The 17,911-nt window shown below is 48.1% G+C and overlaps 1 protein-coding gene across 2 annotated transcripts in view; it reads left to right on the forward strand.

Annotated features, from left to right (window-relative positions):
- The first annotated feature begins 6,526 nt into the window (after positions 1 to 6,526).
- The window catches only part of RELN (reelin), a 284,556-nt gene continuing 273,171 nt past the window's right edge, over positions 6,527 to 17,911 (forward strand). For both annotated transcript variants that reach the window (XM_077179117.1, XM_054631807.2), the window contains exon 1: positions 6,527 to 6,981. In XM_077179117.1, the coding sequence (XP_077035232.1) occupies positions 6,753 to 6,981 (229 nt within the window). In that variant the 5' untranslated portion in view covers positions 6,527 to 6,752. The remainder of the gene's footprint in view (positions 6,982 to 17,911) is intronic.

The raw sequence follows: 17,911 nt of genomic DNA on the forward strand, positions 1-17,911 counted from the left end.
ATCCCCACTCGGGGTTTGCGGCGCTCCTGCGTGGTTTGAACAGCTCCCATGCAGCTTCTGCCCATGCAGCTTCTGCCCAAACTGCACTTGCCGAGCTTTCTCAGTAGCTGGGAGGCAAACAAAATACGTCCTGCAAAATGCTCGTGGTCCCACAGCCTGCAGTTGTGTGCCTTAGTGTTGAATCCTGTGCCTCCACACTCAGGTCCACCGACATGCACTCACACAAACTGTGCCTTTTAAATACATGTTAAATACAGATAGGACAAGAGAAAGCCCTCTAAAGCTGCAGTAAAATGTGTTTCCAGCTCTCTGCAAGTTTAGAGATTGCTGAATGAAAGAGAAATATCTTTTCCAAGGCTCTTAAAGTTTAGTGATCATTAAATAAAGCAAAAGGAATATCTTTTATGGACTTCCACAGGACTTACATCCCACTTTTCCTCACAAAGTAAACTGTTAAAACTGTCCTGTCCTGTTAGCCCTGTGTACCTTGGGTCCCTGGGGTTACTGAAGTTAGAACAGCAAAGCGGAGAGATAAATTAGGCTGTAAAATGGACTAAGAGTTTCCTTTGTGGCCACTGACATTTAAAAAATTCTTCAGATAAAGGCTACCCACAATAAATATTTGCAAGTTAATGAAAGCCTTGGAAACTTCAGTATGCAGATGTAACATGGTTAAATAGCCATCATTTCTTCATGGAAAGCCAGAGCAGCCAGGGAATAGTAGGACAGAGCAGTCATGGACAGGAATACTTGTTGTGGGAGATACCTCTTTTTGTAAGCTGTGTGTATTTAATGTACATTCAAAATCAGATTTGCAAAACAAAGTCAAATATTAAAATTGTAAATAACCAGACCCAAGCTGAGTTCCCCTAAATATGCTTAGGGATGCTTCTCACACAGTGCTAATAGGGCACAGCAGCACCATGGAACAGAAACAGGCAAAAGTGTATTCTTATGCCTGTATTGCATACAATACAGTACATTAAGGGAAGCATAATTCAAATTAGGAAAATATAAAAGCAAGAACCATAATGAATGTTGTATATTTATCTTCAGCAATTTTTATTTTTATTCATTATAGATAATGAGTTTAATTTTAAGCTCAGAGTCCCACCCACTACCTACTTTTCTAATCATGAGCAGAGAGTTAAATCTCTAGATTTACATCTCTAAAGAAATCCCATAAAATGCATAAGATATTGAACACAAAAACTTTCTACTCTTTGAAAGTGTTCACCCTTAAATGCTATTATTAAGCCAGACAATAGAAAGTTTTAAATACTTGTTCCCAGTATGGAGTTATTTTTAAATCCAGTATTCTTTTTAATGGCTACAAGATCAATAATAAATGTAAGGGTTTAGGCTCACCTATTTGATAGCATCAACAGTGTTTTTAAAGTAATGTCCTTCTGAAAAAGAAAAGCCTTTTAATATTCTCTTTTATATTCATACCTCAATAACGTTAATAAGCAATACAGAAATACAAGTTTAAACCCATTTGAATGAAATGCATTAAAAGAGAGAGAGAAAAATGTCTAAAGTTAAATACTCTATTTCCAGATGAAATCATGAGATGTCAGTTTACAGATGGTGCACATTGCAGCAGCCCACTGGAAAATGGAGCAGCCAAACAGCTGCTATTGTTCCTACCCCAGAAAAAATTAAGATCTCGTAATAACATAGGCATGGAAGTTGCCTATAATTTCACATTTAGGCCTTTGTTTAGAAATGACTTGGGCTCTGCTTAAGAGCAAAGTTCATGAAACTGGCAAGGCAAGACTGCTTTATTATCTGACTGTGACAAGTCCTGTGCACAAAAAAGGGATTCATCCCAAAGGCTTATTTGGCATGGCCAAGGCAACTCCAGAGTGCCAGGCTTCTCTGTAAATCCCTGCATAAATAGGAGAAGAAAACAAGGAGGCTGCATGAACTGAAGACATTGTTTTGGAAGAAAAAGCGAGATCAGTTAGCTATTAATTACTTTTAACTCTCCTGACCAGCATTCACAGGTCAGAGGTTTCCACTTTGCTGAAGCCAAACTTTACTTACCCTGAAGCTTCAGCTTCACTGATAGACACAAGAGAGGCTGGTCTATCTTACTTTAGCATGGTCAGACCCATCCTCCCCATTTCTTTCCTTGACTGGGATTACAAAGAATTCCCCCACACCTTGGGATGACTGAGGGAGGGTTTCCAGCCTGCAGGAGATGTGCATGGATGGACTGACAGCCCACCTGCTGCATGGGCAGGAGAGGTCCCTCTCAACAATTTGTGTGCACATCTGATTGTCAAAAGTAAAGACATACAAAGACAACACTGAGGGCTTGTATGGATGAGTAGAAAATAAAGACTTGATGGAAAAATCTGGCTCTGGGAAGTCCACTTCATAGCTTCATTAACGTGAGAAAAGCAAAAGTGCCCCAGCTTGCTGTCCTGCTTTCAGATGTTGCATGCTGTACCACAATGGATAAATGATACATGCAATTTGGTGCTCCATGTCTCTTTCTTATTTGCAGCTGATTATGTAGAAACCCTAGGCAGTTTCCTTAATTTTTGTTACAAAAAGCTGCTGAAAGCAGGGGACAAGATTTGCATCAGGACTCTCCACATGGTAACAGTGACAAAAGGAGTTTCTGCATTCTTCCACCAAAGCCCTTGCCCAGGCCCAAGGAGCTTGGACAAAGCCCCTTATTGCTCCATGTTACTTAACAGCTCCCAACCTGCCCATATCATTTCAGAATTATCTGCTGTGGCCGTGTTAATAAAGGAGCTACTTGCCTGCTAATGTTTCTCAATTCTGCTTTTGGGGTGTGAGCTCACTCCCTGAATGAAGTGAGCAGCTCTACTGCCTGAATAATCACTTCCTTAAATTAATATGGACTGCAGCCACGTCCATCTGTGCTGTGATTTCCCACCACCACCCAAGCTTGAGAGAGGCCTGTACCTCCTAAGTAATTATTTACATTCCACCTATTGCATTCTCCATTGCAGACAACAATCTTTACTCAGTTCTCATCTCAATTTATTCCTCGTTGTTTTCTGTGTTAAAAAACATACTTCATGGGGGGTGAAAGCTCATGGTAACCTCCATCCTGCACTGTTAGGTAGGTCCTGCCTTTAACAGGGAATAGTTGTAACTTACACGAAGATCTTGGATCAGACAAGAGCGAAAATAAAGATTATTAGGATTTTTACAAGACTTTATTCCTATTCCAGGAGGGTTGGTCTTAGACACTCTTCTTAAATAATTGTTTTGATGTTATTAATAATAATATCTTAGCCTTGCTGTCATTGGGAGAGGTATGAAAAATTCTGGCCAAAGTAGTTTCATAAACCCCTTGCCTTCAAAAATCAGGTACTGTACTTACTCAGAGCAGTGAGGGGATGTGAAGCAATGCAAAAACCCACTGGGACATGGCTGGCCCTGTGAGAGGCTCCCTCCATGCCCAGCCCTGTTGGAGGCTGCTCAGGGGCAGGGGCTGAGCGTGTGCTGGTGCTCCGGGCTGTAGGAAAATCTTTGACATCAAGTAAGGATTTGGGGTGATTTATGGGTAAATCATGCTTGTATCAGTGAGATTGTGCTGGAGCTAGGGCTAGGAATGAATTTTCCTTCAAGGAAAGACTGGCAGAGTATGGAAGCTTCTTTTTCTTCCTTCCCCCAATGCACAAGGCTTGGTCACAGCTTTGGCTCCCTGCAAATGTCTCAGCAAAAGTCTCCCTGCTTTTGTAGGGACATTGCAAAGTCATGGGGCGTGTGGGTTCTGCAGTATCTTGGTTTTTGATGAAGGCCACTCCTAGCATCACTCTCCTAAGCAAAGATGAGCCTGAAATGTGTGAGAGAGTTTTGGGAAGCACTTTTTGACCTAGATGTGTAGGGTCAGAGAAGGCAGGTGTCTTGTCTAACTGAAGGTCTATTACATGTTTCTGGAGGGTGCAGGAAATGGGGTTTGAGGTCCCAGAAAGTCTCTTTGAATATCCCTGTGTCCTTGAATATCAGTGGTCTGGGGTGTCTGCTGGACTCCCTTACCAAAAGAGCATGACTGTGGGGCTTCCCCATTCTGCCCAGCGAAGAAGAGGTTAGAGATCTTGTGAAAGTGTAAGAAACAGAGGAGAAAGGAGAGAGGAAGCCATAATATAAAGAAATGGAGGATGGAGGTTACCAAAGAGAGGAAGAGGCACAGGGCTTCCAAGAGGGGTTGTTACAGTTTCACCTTTTATTCTGACTGTCCCCCTTTGATAAGTGACACACACCTCCTAGAAGAAAGAGATGTGCTGGCTGCACTAGCAGTCCTGGCTGCTCTGGATACTAAGCAGCTGGAAACAAAGAAAATTGTGTAAAATTCACCAGCATGGGCCCTATCCAAATCCCAGTGACCTCAGGGAGTGCTAATCTGAACCCCAAAATCTGTTGGCAGGTTAGCTATCCCATGGTCCCAAGATTATTTAGGGAATTCTCTCTTGAAAAAACAAATGAAAAGGCTTTGCTGGAAACTGGTACAGTAGCATCCTGGCAGAGGTGGATGGCATCCCCTCCTGCCACAGCAGTGGGACCCCACCACCCCCTTTCCCCACCACTTCTTTATTTTACAAGAGAGTTGGCCCCAGCCTCCTCCAAAATGACTGGCCAACTTCCATGGCTGCTGGGCAGAGCAGGCACGAGCCAGGGTGTGTTTGCTCAGCTGAAGCCCCTCTGGCATGGCCCGGCCTCGCTGGCAAGCCCTTGCTGCCGGGAAGCAGGAGTGCACAGGGGAGAACACATCCTGTTGGCAGTGGTTTCACCAGTAAGCCCACACAGCTTTTGCCTGCATGAGATTTTGGCATGAGGAAATGATATTATTAGTCTGTCACTTTTACAAGCATTGAAATATATGGAGGAGGCGCAGATGTTAAAAAATATCCACCAAAGCAAACAAATACCCAAAGCTGAAAAACAAATAAACCACCCAAAAAGGAAGCCTCAGAGCCAAACTGAGTCCTCACCAGCTGCTGTCAGGCCCAGTTTCCACAGCAGTGGCCAGGGACACCCCAAGCCATGGGACAGGTGCTCCATCCCCTGCATGGTGCACCACTGGTGCCTTTTGTCCTTCCAGCCAAGGCAGTGCATTTCTCCATCCAAGCTGAGGAGGGACATCACCTCACTCCATCCCTTGTGAGGCACAAGCCAGCAAGACAGGAACCAGGGCAAAGTTTTGCTGCTGGTGGTGAACTCAGGCTCAGTGCAGAGCCAGCAGAAGAGGCAGGCTGGGCAGATGGCAAGGATGTCCCCTGGACCACGGGGTGTCCGTCAGCTGGCGGGAGGGGGCCAGGGAAGCAGCCTGCATGGACGTGGGGCAGCTGCGTGGGGCCATCCATGTGCTTGCACCTCCGTGGAGGGAACCTTTCCCTCTGGCACTGAAACCAATCCAGGAGGGAGCCCCTGCACTGTGCCAGTTTTGCTCTTCAGAAATGCTGGCAGGTAGGCTCTCCTTTCCAATTCCATCATGTCACTGCCACTCACCCCGGCTGTCTCTGGCCTTTGGGCAGGATCCAGTAGCAGCACGGTGGATGCTTTAAACCCTTGTGGATTTGCTCCCATCTCCTGATGCCCTCTGTCAGTCCTGCTTTATTAAAAATTTATGTTTTTATGAATTGTTTGACTTGCCAGTGTTTTATGTTCAGTTTCTCATGCCCCTTCTGGTCTCCACTGGGTTTGCCTCTCTTGCTGGGATAAAGGGCCTGGGCACACACTCTCAGGGAGTTAAAGCCTTTTCCCAGGGATCTGCACTCCCCAGGGACTCACACACTGGCCTCCTCCAGAGCTGCCTGACCCTCCTCTGGGGATGCATGTGCATCATTTTGAAATGGCAGTGGAGAAGGTTTAAGTGAAAAAATCTCACTTTTCCCCAACAGTGGGTGCAGGTACAGCAGAGGCAGGGCTGTGGCTGGGACATGGACAGGGGCAGCAGGGCAGGAATTGGAGCTGAGGCAAAGGAACAGGGACTGGGGCAGAGGAATAAGGGCAAGAACAGAGGGGATGGGGCAGGTGTACAGGGGCAGGGACAGAGGAACAAGGACATGGACAGGGCTAAAGGACAGGGGACAGAGTGGAGGGACAAAAGGATGGATAAAGGGATAGAAGCAGAGACATTTGTGTTGAAGCTGAGAGACGGGGACAAGAAAACAAGGAGGGAGTAGGATCAGGGATTCAGGTGTCAGGGTTGGGAGTAAGGGCAGGAGCAGTGGCAGGGGCAGAGACCGAGGCAAGGGCAGGGGCAGGGGCTGGGACCCGGGAGCAGAGCCAGGAGCAGAAGCCGGGTCGTGGACGGAAGGGCAGGGGCAGGGCAGGGGCAGGGCAGGGACGGGGACCCGGCGGCAGACAAAGGGCGGGCAGCAGAGCCCGGCTCGCAGCCCCCGCGTCCGCGGCGGCAGCGCAGAGCGAGGAGCAGGAGGAGCGGGCGGTGGCGGAGGAGGAGGAGGAGGGGAGGGACCTTCCCCTCCCTCCCACCCCGGCACCGGGGGAAATAAATTATTCCCAGCCCTCGCGCTCCCAGCTCCGTGCCCCGCACCCCGGCAGCGGCAGGCGGGGACGGCGCAGCCTTGTTCGGGCGCGGAGGGGCCGCCCCTGCCCTGGCCGAGCTCCGCTCCGCGCAGAGCCGCGGCGGGGGGCAGCGCCCGCCCCGTCCGCCCCGTCCCGCCCCGTCCCGCGCGGTGCGGAGCGGAGCGGCGCCGGCCCCGCCGTGCCCTGGATGCCCCAGCGGCGCCGGCGGCAGCAGCATGGAGCGGCGGCGGGGCGTCCCCGGGGGCTGGCCCTGCCTGCTGGCTGCCCTGGGTGCCCTGCTGGCGGCGGGCCGGGCGGCTGCCCCCCGCGCCCGCTTCTCGCCCTTCTTCTTCCTCTGCACCCACCACGGCGAGCTCGAGGGCGACGGCGAGCAGGGCGAGGTGCTGATCGCCCTGCACATCGCGGGCAACCCCGCCGCCTACGTGCCTGGCCAGGAGTACCACGGTAGGTGGTGGCGCCCGCCGTGCTCGGCGCTGCTCGTCCCCGGGCGGTCCCGGGGCGTCCCGCGGGGAGGAAGGCGGTGGGGGAGAGCGGGAGCCCCGGACGGGGTCGTGTGCCGTGGCCCAGGGCAGCCCCGGTGCGGGGCTCGGCGGAGCGCCCCTTCCGTCCGTGCGGGACCGTGCCCACCTGCCCCGGGCTCCGGGACCGCCGCCCGCGCCCCGTCCCGGCCGCTTCGCCCCGGCGCGGCTCCCGCCAGGCGCAGCCCGGAGCAGAGGAAATTCCGAGTCCCCGCTCCTCAGCCGCGCCTGGGCCGGATCCAGAGCCTCACAAGTTGCTGGCAGCCTGTCCCTTTCCCACTTGAGGCTTTCGGAGCACCGAGCGCATCCCGCTCTCCCGGGGCGCTGCGCGGTGCCGCAGCTGGCGCTGCCATCGGGTCACCGCCCTGTGTCACCGCGATGTGTCACCGCCGTGTGCCCGCTGCGGACGCGGCAGTCCGCCAGCCTGTTGCTCCCTTGCAGAGGCCAGGGGCAACAGCCGGGGGTCAGGCACTCACTCACAGGTAGCTTTGGAGATGGAAGGTCGTGCCCAGAATTAATAAAAAACCCCTGCTTTTCGTAAGCGGCCAGGCGGAGGAGAGCGAACAAGAAAGAACAGACCAAGTTGCTCACGAAGTAGTGTCTCTGTTTGGGGGCTGCGCTGGGACAGGGGCACAGCCCAGGGCTGAGTGGGGCCTCGCAGGCAGGTACTCTACTGTGGGAAGCTGCTTTCGGCTGCAGAGCGCCCCTGGAAACCAGCGCTGTGCGGTGCAACAGCCACATCTCCACTTCTCTGCGTGGAAAACTTCCATGTGGGAAACATCTTTTAATTTATAACGGTGGGAGACTGCTCAGGGCTATATTCGCTAATCCTTCTCACCTTTGGGTCTGTTTGGAGTTTGTAATGCTACAGAATAATAACAACTAATTCTGCAGTAGGCAACTGGAATTCAGAGAAAATGACAATAAAGGTTTATTTCAAACACCTTGCTCAAAAGCAGATACTGTGTGATAGTCCCTGGCTAAAGAAGGAATTAAACTTCTGATTTGATATGTTCCAGCTCAAAATTTAACTTTCAGGTAAATTATTGAATAGTTATGTGAAAATTCTAATTGAAATTGTTACTGTAAAGACATAAACCCCAAACACATCAATACTCATTTTCACACAGTATAAGGCATCCTGACGTTTTTGACTATGTGTAAGCTTTAACAGTATAGTTTTGCCAGATTCATAGGAAACTTTTGATTTTGAAATACTACTGATCTTTCTGAAAACCCACATATGTAAGTTTTATGACTTCACCAGATAATTTTTTTTTCCTTAGAACCTTAGGTCTTACAGCCCATAATACACACTCAGGTTAGGTAAATTGCATTCAACCTGCTGAACCACAGATGTGCAGAGGGGGGAAAAGAAGCTGGGATTTCCGTTTTTGCACTATTTTAAATGCTGGGTTTTTGAAATTGTATTTCAACCACATAAATTACAGTATCACCCCTTTTCTCGCTGCTGCCTTTTCCCCTCGAGCCTTCAGCCCGTGTTTGAGCCTCTTTGCTGGTCTAGGGATAGAGAACTGTGGCGGGCAGGGCTGTCCGGCTGTCCTGCATGGCGAGGAGCAGGACAGAGGTTGTTTCTCCGGGGATGCTCTTCTGCATCTCACCCTTTGAAAAGGGATTTCGAATTTTGAAGCACAGCTTGCGGAGCAGCGCCCCAGCTGCGCGCCAGACCTTTCAGGTGGCCTAGGGTGGCTTTTCCGTCGCTGTTTTGCGTCTGACCGAGCAAAATGCGGCATCTTTAAATCCACCTCTGCGCCCCGCGGGATTTCTCCCTGTCCGCTCTCAGGTTTTGCGGGGCTGCTGCCGCTGCCCCGCCCGGCCCGCCCGGGGAGCATCTCCTGCAGCATCGCCTCCGGAGCTCTGCTGGAGCCCCGGAGCCGCTGCTGGAGCTCCGGAGCTCTGCTGGAGCCCCGGAGCTCTGCTGGAGCCCCGGAGCCGCTGCTGGAGCCCCGGAGCCGCTGCTGGAGCCCCGGAGCTGCTGCTGGAGCCCCAGAGCTCTGCTGGAGCCCCGGAGCTCTGCTGGAGCCCCGGAGCCGCTGCTGGAGCCCCGGAGCCGCTCCATGAGACCCGGAGCTCTGCTGGAGCCCCGGAGCTCTGCCGGAGCCCTGGGGTTCTGCTGGAGCCCTGGAGCTCTGCTGGAGCCCCGGAGCCGCCGCTGGAGCCCCGGAGCCGCTCCTGGAGCCGCTCCTGGAGCCTCGGAGCCGCTGCTGGAGCCGCTGCCGGAGCCCCGGGCAGAGCCCGCGCCGCCCGAGCGCGCTCCCGTCCGCAGCCGCGCTGCTGCTGGCGCTGCCCGGCGCCCCGGGGTGATGCACCAAGCTCTGCGATGTTCGCGGGGGTGCAGCCCGACCACTCCGGGTGTCTTTAAAGCCACCGTGCTCAGCAAGTGTAAAGAAATCGGCCGTGTTCGAAGGATGAAGCAGAAGGAAGTCCACAAGGCGAACTTGAAAACTAACTTGTGTGCACAGTGCAAGGTGTGAGCCAGACTCCTAATTTGTGTCAAACTTGCAACGGTGATTTCTTTTCAAATCCGTGTGTTGATAAAAAACCCACCCATGCCAAACCATGTCAAGAAGCACTGTCTATTTGCTATGCACAGTGCAGCAGACGTATTCTTGAGCTAAGCACACTTAATCGGTTAGATATTTTGAAATCCGTGAGTATTTTAAAACATTACAATTATCTATGTTAAATATAGCACAAGAAAAATCAATCCCAGAGAATACAATCTGGAGAAATAATTTGAAGCAACATGGAACTTTATGTAATACAGTTTGATGATGCTGAAAAATGCCAATCTGTACTGGTTGAGAATTTATCATTTAGAAATAAAACTTTAAAGGTGGTCTTGCAGGGGCACAGAGCAAGGTTTTTGATGTGCTGCACAGAAGCATGGGACAAAGGGTGATTTACATATGTACAATGAAAACTCACCTGCTCAGAGACTATATTAAAATGCTCTGAATCTTGCAAGTTCCAGCGAGGCCCTGTTTCAGTGCCCCTTCATTCTACAGGAACAGGTGCCAGCAGCATCCAAGAACATCAGAGTTCAAAGAGGAGGGAATTGGATGAAACCATATGCCAAGGGCTGGATGAGAAAAAATTCTGATTATAAAAATCAGCCACCGACTTTCTGCTAATTTGTTTGGACATTTCCTTGGGCACTCAGAGGGGGAGTCAGACCACTGTGCAGCCAGGGGAGCTGTGGCAGGGGCTCTTGGCCCTTTGCCCAGCTGTCCCTCTGCTGCCCAGCACCACGGGAGAGGAGCAGCATGTGCTGCAGGAGTCACTTGCCTGGGAAGCACAAGAGCTTCTGCAGGAGGCTTCTCTGGCACCCTGAATCTGGCATTTTATTTCCCTGTGCCTCTGAATTTCATAAGTAAAACAAAGGCAATAATATTCCCTAGTTTGCATAGTTAAATTAGATACATTAGGATTTAGAACTTCTCCCCAAATACTTAAAATTACTCAGATTTGGCCCTATTCCTGCAAACAGTAAGTATTTAATCACTGACTGAATAGGACCAGACCCACGCTGCATATAAATACTCTCTTTTATATAAGAGGACTGACTTGATACATCAGCAAACAATTTTATTACCTTTGGCAGACTTTTATTCCTTGAATTAGCTTATTTCAAATGTAATTAAGTCCTTGAGCTGGCAAAGCACTTATGGGCTTGCTCAAATGCAAACTGACAAAGTGTGCACTGGTTTAATGTAGGCACCTGCTCAGCTTCCTCTCAGCCAAGGGGTGGCTGCATGTTCAGGGAGCAGCATCAGGGCTTGCCTGGCTTGCTTGCAGATTTCCTGGTAGATAGGGATGATCCTCTTTTGGTTTTCTCTTGGGTTTTCCTCTGTAATATGCAGAGTAGAATATAATTAAAACAAAAAAATCAAGCCAAAACCAGTACAATTTGGAAAATTTTATACAACTCTATTTGGATTTATTTGCAATCTGCAGTTGATTTTTTTAATCTATGTCAATGTACCTTCAGTGCTGAGAGCATGTACCATGATTTACAGGCAGATAAGTACATTGGAACTGCATAAAGAAATAAGGATAAACTTGACTGAACATTGAGTCTTTACTGACCTTAATCACAGAAAGCTCAAAATGAACAGTCAGATTTGTAGTGTTTAGAAAATACAAACGGATTATCTTTATACTGTATTTGTTCTTATCCCTTAAGATTTTTTTTGCTGTCACTGCAAACAGTTCCTTTTTCCCAAGGTTTCAAATTTAGACCTTTTAAGAAAAACTTTGAACTATTTTCCCATGATTGATGCTAAAACTCATCATTCTGCCCTTAAAATAGTTTTCTTTAATGGGACTTGAGTTTCTATTTCACTCTCCATTGTTCCTTTTTTTTCAAGAACGGATTAACCTTCAGTCCCCAAATGTTATCAGTTTCCATCTATGACTGCTACTATTCTTAGATATACTGTATATTGTCTAGAATGGTTGCTGTGATAGGTTGTAAAAAAATAGTTTTCAACTATTTTAAGTGGTATTTGTACACTCTTTCAGCACTGATAAAAAGTTGTTTAAAGTCTGTCCAATTCCACCTTTGTTACTAACCACTGTATTTTGGAAATACAGATTGTGACTTAGTACCTAATTTCATTAGGATCACTTAAATTTCTGATGGGCATTTTCATTATAAATTCTTGTTGTTCAGATCATTATTGAATAAAAACATACTTGAGTTTGACATGAAGGAAGGGAAGAAAAAAATAGCTGGAATTTATGTAGTGATGCTGCTTGAGGGTTGTAATTACAGGGTTGTAACTGAATGGTAGAAACTCAGGCATGGATACCTTCTGTACCAGTTATGCTGAAGTGTAGGAAGCTTTTAGTGAGTCAGTAGAAGTGGATAATGCACAGGAAGCGATGTTAATGCCGTGGTAAGAAAAGAGCAAATTTGCATCGCTGTTTTCCAGCATCAGCCCAAGAACCAGGTCAGCTTATTGAGTCTTTTGCAGGCTATTCCCTCAAAACCTTTCATCTCACCCACTTACACCCTCCTCTGATCTCTGGAAGAATGGAGACTTCCATCAGTGTTTGTTGAAAATTAAAGCATGGAAAAATTTTTGCTCATGGGAGTCCAGTTAGCTCCAGGGATTATTTTAGAACTCTTCTCTTAAGGGACCCTTACATTAAAAACCTGAGTCTGGCAATAGGTAGCAATGGAGAGGGAGTTATTAGGAATGGGGAAGACCCTTGATCTTCAAGTCTCTCCTTTCCTCTGGGGTCCCTAGCAATATCTTGCAGCTGCATAAGGGTTTCATAGCACATAAAAATTTCACCTTGGGTCAGCATTTACTAAAAATGCCTTCACCCAGCAGAGCCTCCAGAGCGCACCCTGACTCTGCTCTGCTGTATTTAGGACTTTCTTGCATAAAGTGAGCTTTGCAAAACGAAGGCTGATTTATGACTACTGTGGCCTGTTTGAATTTCTCAGATCTGAGCCTTACTTAGGATGCTATTGAGGCAATATGAGTTTCTAGGTCTTGATGTTGACCAGTGCATTGTCTATATTTGTGAAGCTCTTGTCTGGCCCCAAAGTTCATGTGGTGTGTATTTGCAAATTTTAAAGAGTTGTGCTTTTAGGATCTCATGACCAGAAACTGATGAAGAGTGCCAACTCTAAAAGAGAAAGGTAGGCAAGTTTGCAGGTGACAGCCTCTTACAGACTCTGTTTTGCTAAGGAAGATGTTAAATTTCAACGGTTTTGGCTGTCATCACTAATTTGTGGGCATCATAAGCACCAGCAGATGGCCCAGCCAAAGATGTAGTCAGGCAGGGATTGATGAAAGGAGGTAGAAGGTCCACAAAGGCCTAAACGAGCCTTTCTTGCAAATTTGCAGAGGAGATGTAATCTCCAGTTAAATCCTTTCTCCCCTCATCAGGGGGCTGCTCCCCCCTGCAAAGGAGCCTTGATTGCCCCAAATAACAGAAATCAAAGCCAGCACGGCGTGCTGGCCTGACCCACATTTGTGAGGTGACATCTGACTGTGGGACAGACAGGGCATTGTTGGTATTGTGGGTCTGGGTAGGGCTGGGGACATGAAAAACTGATCTCTGCTTCAGCAAATTCACTGTCCAAGGCCTGGGGCTGCTGGGGGGCCTGGCATGTGTGTGTATGAACCTTTCTTATGGCATGTCACCCAGCACTGGAGTCAAGGAATAAAGGAAACCTGTAAATGGTTAAAGGGTGCAAAAACATTGTTTCAGTGAGAGTGTTGCACATATTTGCTGACTTCTCTGTCCAGAGATATTTTCTATTATGCATAATTTATCTGTGGAATTCATTGCCAAAATCTGTCCATGTAAACTGCTTTTAAGTAGAAATTTCTAACAGCTATTTTTCTTATAAATAATTCATATTTGTAATTACATATAAATAGGTGTATATATATATATGTAAATAGGTGTTGTGTATAATTATATAATTATATATATATGTATATAATATTGTGTAAATATAACATATACACAATATTTACAGTGTATATATATAACAAGAAATACACCTTCAAGACCAAAGGTGACCGGTTGCATCACCACAGCTATTATCAGATGGAAAATCATACTTCAACCAGTCAATGTGCAAATACTGTAGTATTGCACCATCATAAAAAGCCATAGAATTTCAAAAGAAGTGGTCTCCAAAATCCAGATCAAGGCAATAATAAGGAAAATGAGACATGATGCCAGCAAACCAAAATGATTTATGAGTTGGTTACTTGGGCATGGTGGTGTGTAGGACATCTCTCCATTTCCCACACTGATTATTCCACATTTGTTAGTTCTTTAGGTAGAGCAGGGCGAGACTGTCAGGCTGGCGTCATGTCTCATTTTCTCTATTATTGCCTTGATCTGGATTTTGGAGACCACTTCTTTTGAAATTCTATAGCTTTTTATGATGGTGCAATACTACAGTATTTGCATATTGACTGGTTGAAGTATGATTTTCAATCTGCTAATAGCTGTGGTGATGCAGCTGGGATGGATTCAGAGGCAACCTTCATTTGCATTGTGTGTCTCATGCCCTACAGCTGTGGTTTAGATTTGCCATGAGTGTTTGCTGCATGGAGAGGGAAGGAAATGGCACTGTCTTACCTCTGAGAATAAGCAACCTTTCATACCAGCCCTTGTTATGAGAATTTCAATGGTCTCTGATGAAAGGTTCAGTCTTTCTAACATGCTTCCTTTCTTTGTCTTAACATTTCCTGCCTTTTCATTGGGCATGAAAGGTGTACAGAGTGCAATGTGTCTGGAATGTTTGTGTAATTCCCACCTTTTTTTCCCCCCACCAGCTGGGACTCACCTCTGGGATAAACACAGGACAAGCCCTGTAAGTGCAATCTTTGACATCTGTCCAAGCTCACTAGCAGGTTCCATGGGGAAAGACCTTCCTAGGCTGTCAGGATGATGCCTTCTTGTTAGGCTGCTAGTCTTCCTCCATTCCTTCCCTTAGGGCAGTCCTGGAAACTGGAAGCCATGGCATGTGTCACTCAATTCCTGCTGGGCTCTGTCAGTGGACAGTGGCATCAAGGAGACAGAGATCTGTCAGGTCCATGCCCATGGGACCTTCTCCAGGTCCCTTCAGTGCTCACATGTGTCCCACAGCTACACATTTTACTCTTTTCCTAAAAGGAAGGGAAGGGTCAAGGAAGTGGGTTTTTTGGGAGACTTTGTTTTGTTTTAATGTATCTCTTATTAAATTTTGCCTTAAATAAGACCATGCTGGAGGTGTGTATACCCTCATGGAGAGGAGTACTGGGATTTGTGGGGTCATTAGGGTTTGTACCTGTTTATTCTAGCCCAGGATCAGGCATTACTCTGTCCTTCTGCAGCTGCAGAGGTCCTGGCTGGGGCTGGAGATGGCACCCAGAGGCCAGGCACAGAGCCACAGGCTCCTTGCCATTGTCTCTGCAACCATCTGGAGTGGCTGCTGCCTCTGTGGCACCCGTGTTTCCTGGGCAGCTGGGCTCAGCTTAGCTCCAGGCTGAGGCACTGTGGGCTTGCTCTTTGTCTCACCAAGCTCAGCCTCACCTACGTCACTCTGGGCTCCCTGCACTGTGGTTGCTGGCTCTTCATCCTCGCCCTGCTGCTGTCTGCATGGCTTTCTGTTTGGGCATGCTGTGTGCTGATGTGGTTTCTGCTGCTAGAAATCTCCCCAAGCCTCCTCTCTGTCCACCCAAGGGGGATCCTTGGTCTTCCCAGGGAATCAGGACATCACTGACTGCTGCCTCTTAGTGTTTGCTCATGACCTATTGTGAGCAATGTCTTTTATGTGAACATCTCAGTCAAGAAAGCAGGATGTGTCCTGGGGGACTGGGCATGAGGGACTTGTGAAAGTTGCTGGGGAGCAGAAGGGACTTCAGGCACTTTCCCAATGGCTTTTATACCAAAGTGAAGATTGTTACAGTCTTTATAGCATCCCTCTTGCCATATTTTTCCATCCTGGGAACAAAACAGAAGTGGCTGTTCCCTGCTCCTCTCTAGCACTTTGATATTAATTCTGGTTGTGAGAGTTTCACAAGCATCTCCTTGGGAAAGGAAATCAGTGGCACTTTTCCAGACTGTGTCTATTGAAGTTCAACCTGCAGGAGCCCTGAGTGACAGCAGACAAGGAATCCATCTCCCTTCAGGTGCAAGCTTTACCTTACACTACCCTGTCTTACATTCTGCCCCTCCCCACTTTCTTTCAAACTTCTACATTGACCTTCCTAAAATTTTGTGTGCTGCAGGTTTCTCTGTGTGCTGTGCAAGTGCTTCAGTGCATGCCCAAGATCTGTCCCAGCTCCCCATGTTCTGGGGTGACAAATACCCCAGTGTGTGTCCAGCCCTGCAGAGGGACCAGCAGTGCCCACAGAGCCTCTGAGGGGATGCCTTGCTCTGCTGCCAGGAGGGAGGGCCTGCCTGGGACATCCTGTCCCCAGCTCCTGCTGCAGGTGCCAGCAGAGGAGCATCAGATGGATGGTGGCCCTGCATGCCTTCACCCCCATCACCTCCTCCCCTCCTCCTTTCTGTTTGCTCAGAGGGAGCAGCTCCAAGGCACAGTGCTGAGTATTTGACTGAGATGCCCAGAGTAAAATTGGATTTAGTTTTGCTGGATGAGAAGCTTTATTAATAAGCTCAGCCTTCTGGGTGTTGGGGTTGGCTGGGTGTTGGACACATTTGTGAGGCCAGCTGTAAAACTATTGCTGTGTCTCTCCTGGAGCAGAAGCCTTGGGGTGTGCAGCCGTGGAGGGTGCTTGCTGGTTTCTCTCCTTGCCTTTGCAAGATACAGCAGAGGGGGAACTGGAGTGCCCTTGGTCTTCTGCAGCAGGGTGAGCATTTTAATCATCAGAGATGGGGCTGAAGCTGTCTGTGTGTTTCCCAGAATGGCTTCTACTCACACATATGGGCTTGTGACTGCTTGTTTCCCTCAGGAGACAGGGCTGTGCTCATTGGCCTGAGGGAACTGAGCTATGGCCCAGACTGAGGTGAAATGCTAAGAGCTCTTGCACCACGCTTAGCAAAATTTTGACTGCCTCAGATTGGACAGTTATTTATTCCTCCCCATGTCTGTTTGAAGGGTAGATTGTAAATTAACAGGTATGACCCAAGAGAGCTGAGACTAGAAAAGGGTCTGCCTGCCAGTCCTGGCTCCAGCTGTGTCTGTGTCTCCTGCTGTCCACTTCACCATTCCTTGCTGCCATGGATGGCTGGATGCTGGCACCTATCCCATGTCCCCTTCCAGAGCCTGGCTGCCATGTGGCTGTACACTGAGTGGTCCAGCTGGTGAAAAGCACACAGAATAAGGGACCTCACTGTTTCCCTCTTTCCATCTCTCCCATGTAATTTTTGAGAGTGCAGTTAGATAATCAAAAGTTGGCAAAGAAAAAAACTCTCTACAGTGAAATCCATCAAGCAAGCTCCCTTTCATACACAGGCATGTGTCCAGAAGCAAATGCTGCTTTCCCCTCCTCACCCTGCTGCATCCCATCTGCAGGCAGTTCCTGCCCCTTCTTGGATTTGAAGGGATTTTCATATTGGCTGTCCACAAGTAGTATATGTAAGTTGCTCCTTGGGAGTGTATGGGGGAATAGTGAAAGTTGACTGTCTGTGTGAACATGATGGTGAAGGGGGTAGGAAATGGGAAAAGAGAAAGCACACAACACTCTCTGCCCAGAAGGCTTGAAATCTGGGAATATTTTTTTTCTGGGAATAATGTTTTTCTCTGTGGCTGAGAGGTAGTTTGTGGTCATATCATTCCACAATTCTGGTAGAAGATTCATAAATGAGATAGCAAGGATGCAGAAAATCAGCTTTCCTGGGCAGGAGGCCTGTGTTCTGGCAGAGAAATCCTCCATGGAAGAGCTGTGTCTTCCCATGTGGATCCTGCACGGGGGAGCTCTTCCTGTGCTAGAAATGTAAGTGATGGGAGGGTGATGAGCCTTTTTAACATCTGAAAACAGCAGTGTGACCCTCTGTGGCCTCTCTTCACGTCAGGCCCTGGGATGTGAGAAGTCATTCATCACATCACAGGGCTTGGCAAGGTCTCTGGCTTTGCCTTCCACTGTTCCCACTGCTCTCAGGACAATACAATGCATAGGAAAGAACAAGAAATATAGATAATATTTATCTTTCTGGCTAAACAAGCTGTGGTTTCCAGCACACAATACCCTTCCAGTGTTCCTATCTCACAGGGGAAATGCATTGCTAGAAAAAAACAACACTCCTTCCAGAATTAGACACATTCATCTGGACATTGGATGAAATTATTATTATAGCAAGGACTGCAGAGAGAAACAAAACAGCCCAACTGGCAAAGGCAAAGATCCTGG

This window comes from Agelaius phoeniceus, chromosome 5, assembly GCF_051311805.1.
Source record: "Agelaius phoeniceus isolate bAgePho1 chromosome 5, bAgePho1.hap1, whole genome shotgun sequence".
In the NCBI taxonomy this organism is placed as follows: domain Eukaryota; kingdom Metazoa; phylum Chordata; class Aves; order Passeriformes; family Icteridae; genus Agelaius; species Agelaius phoeniceus.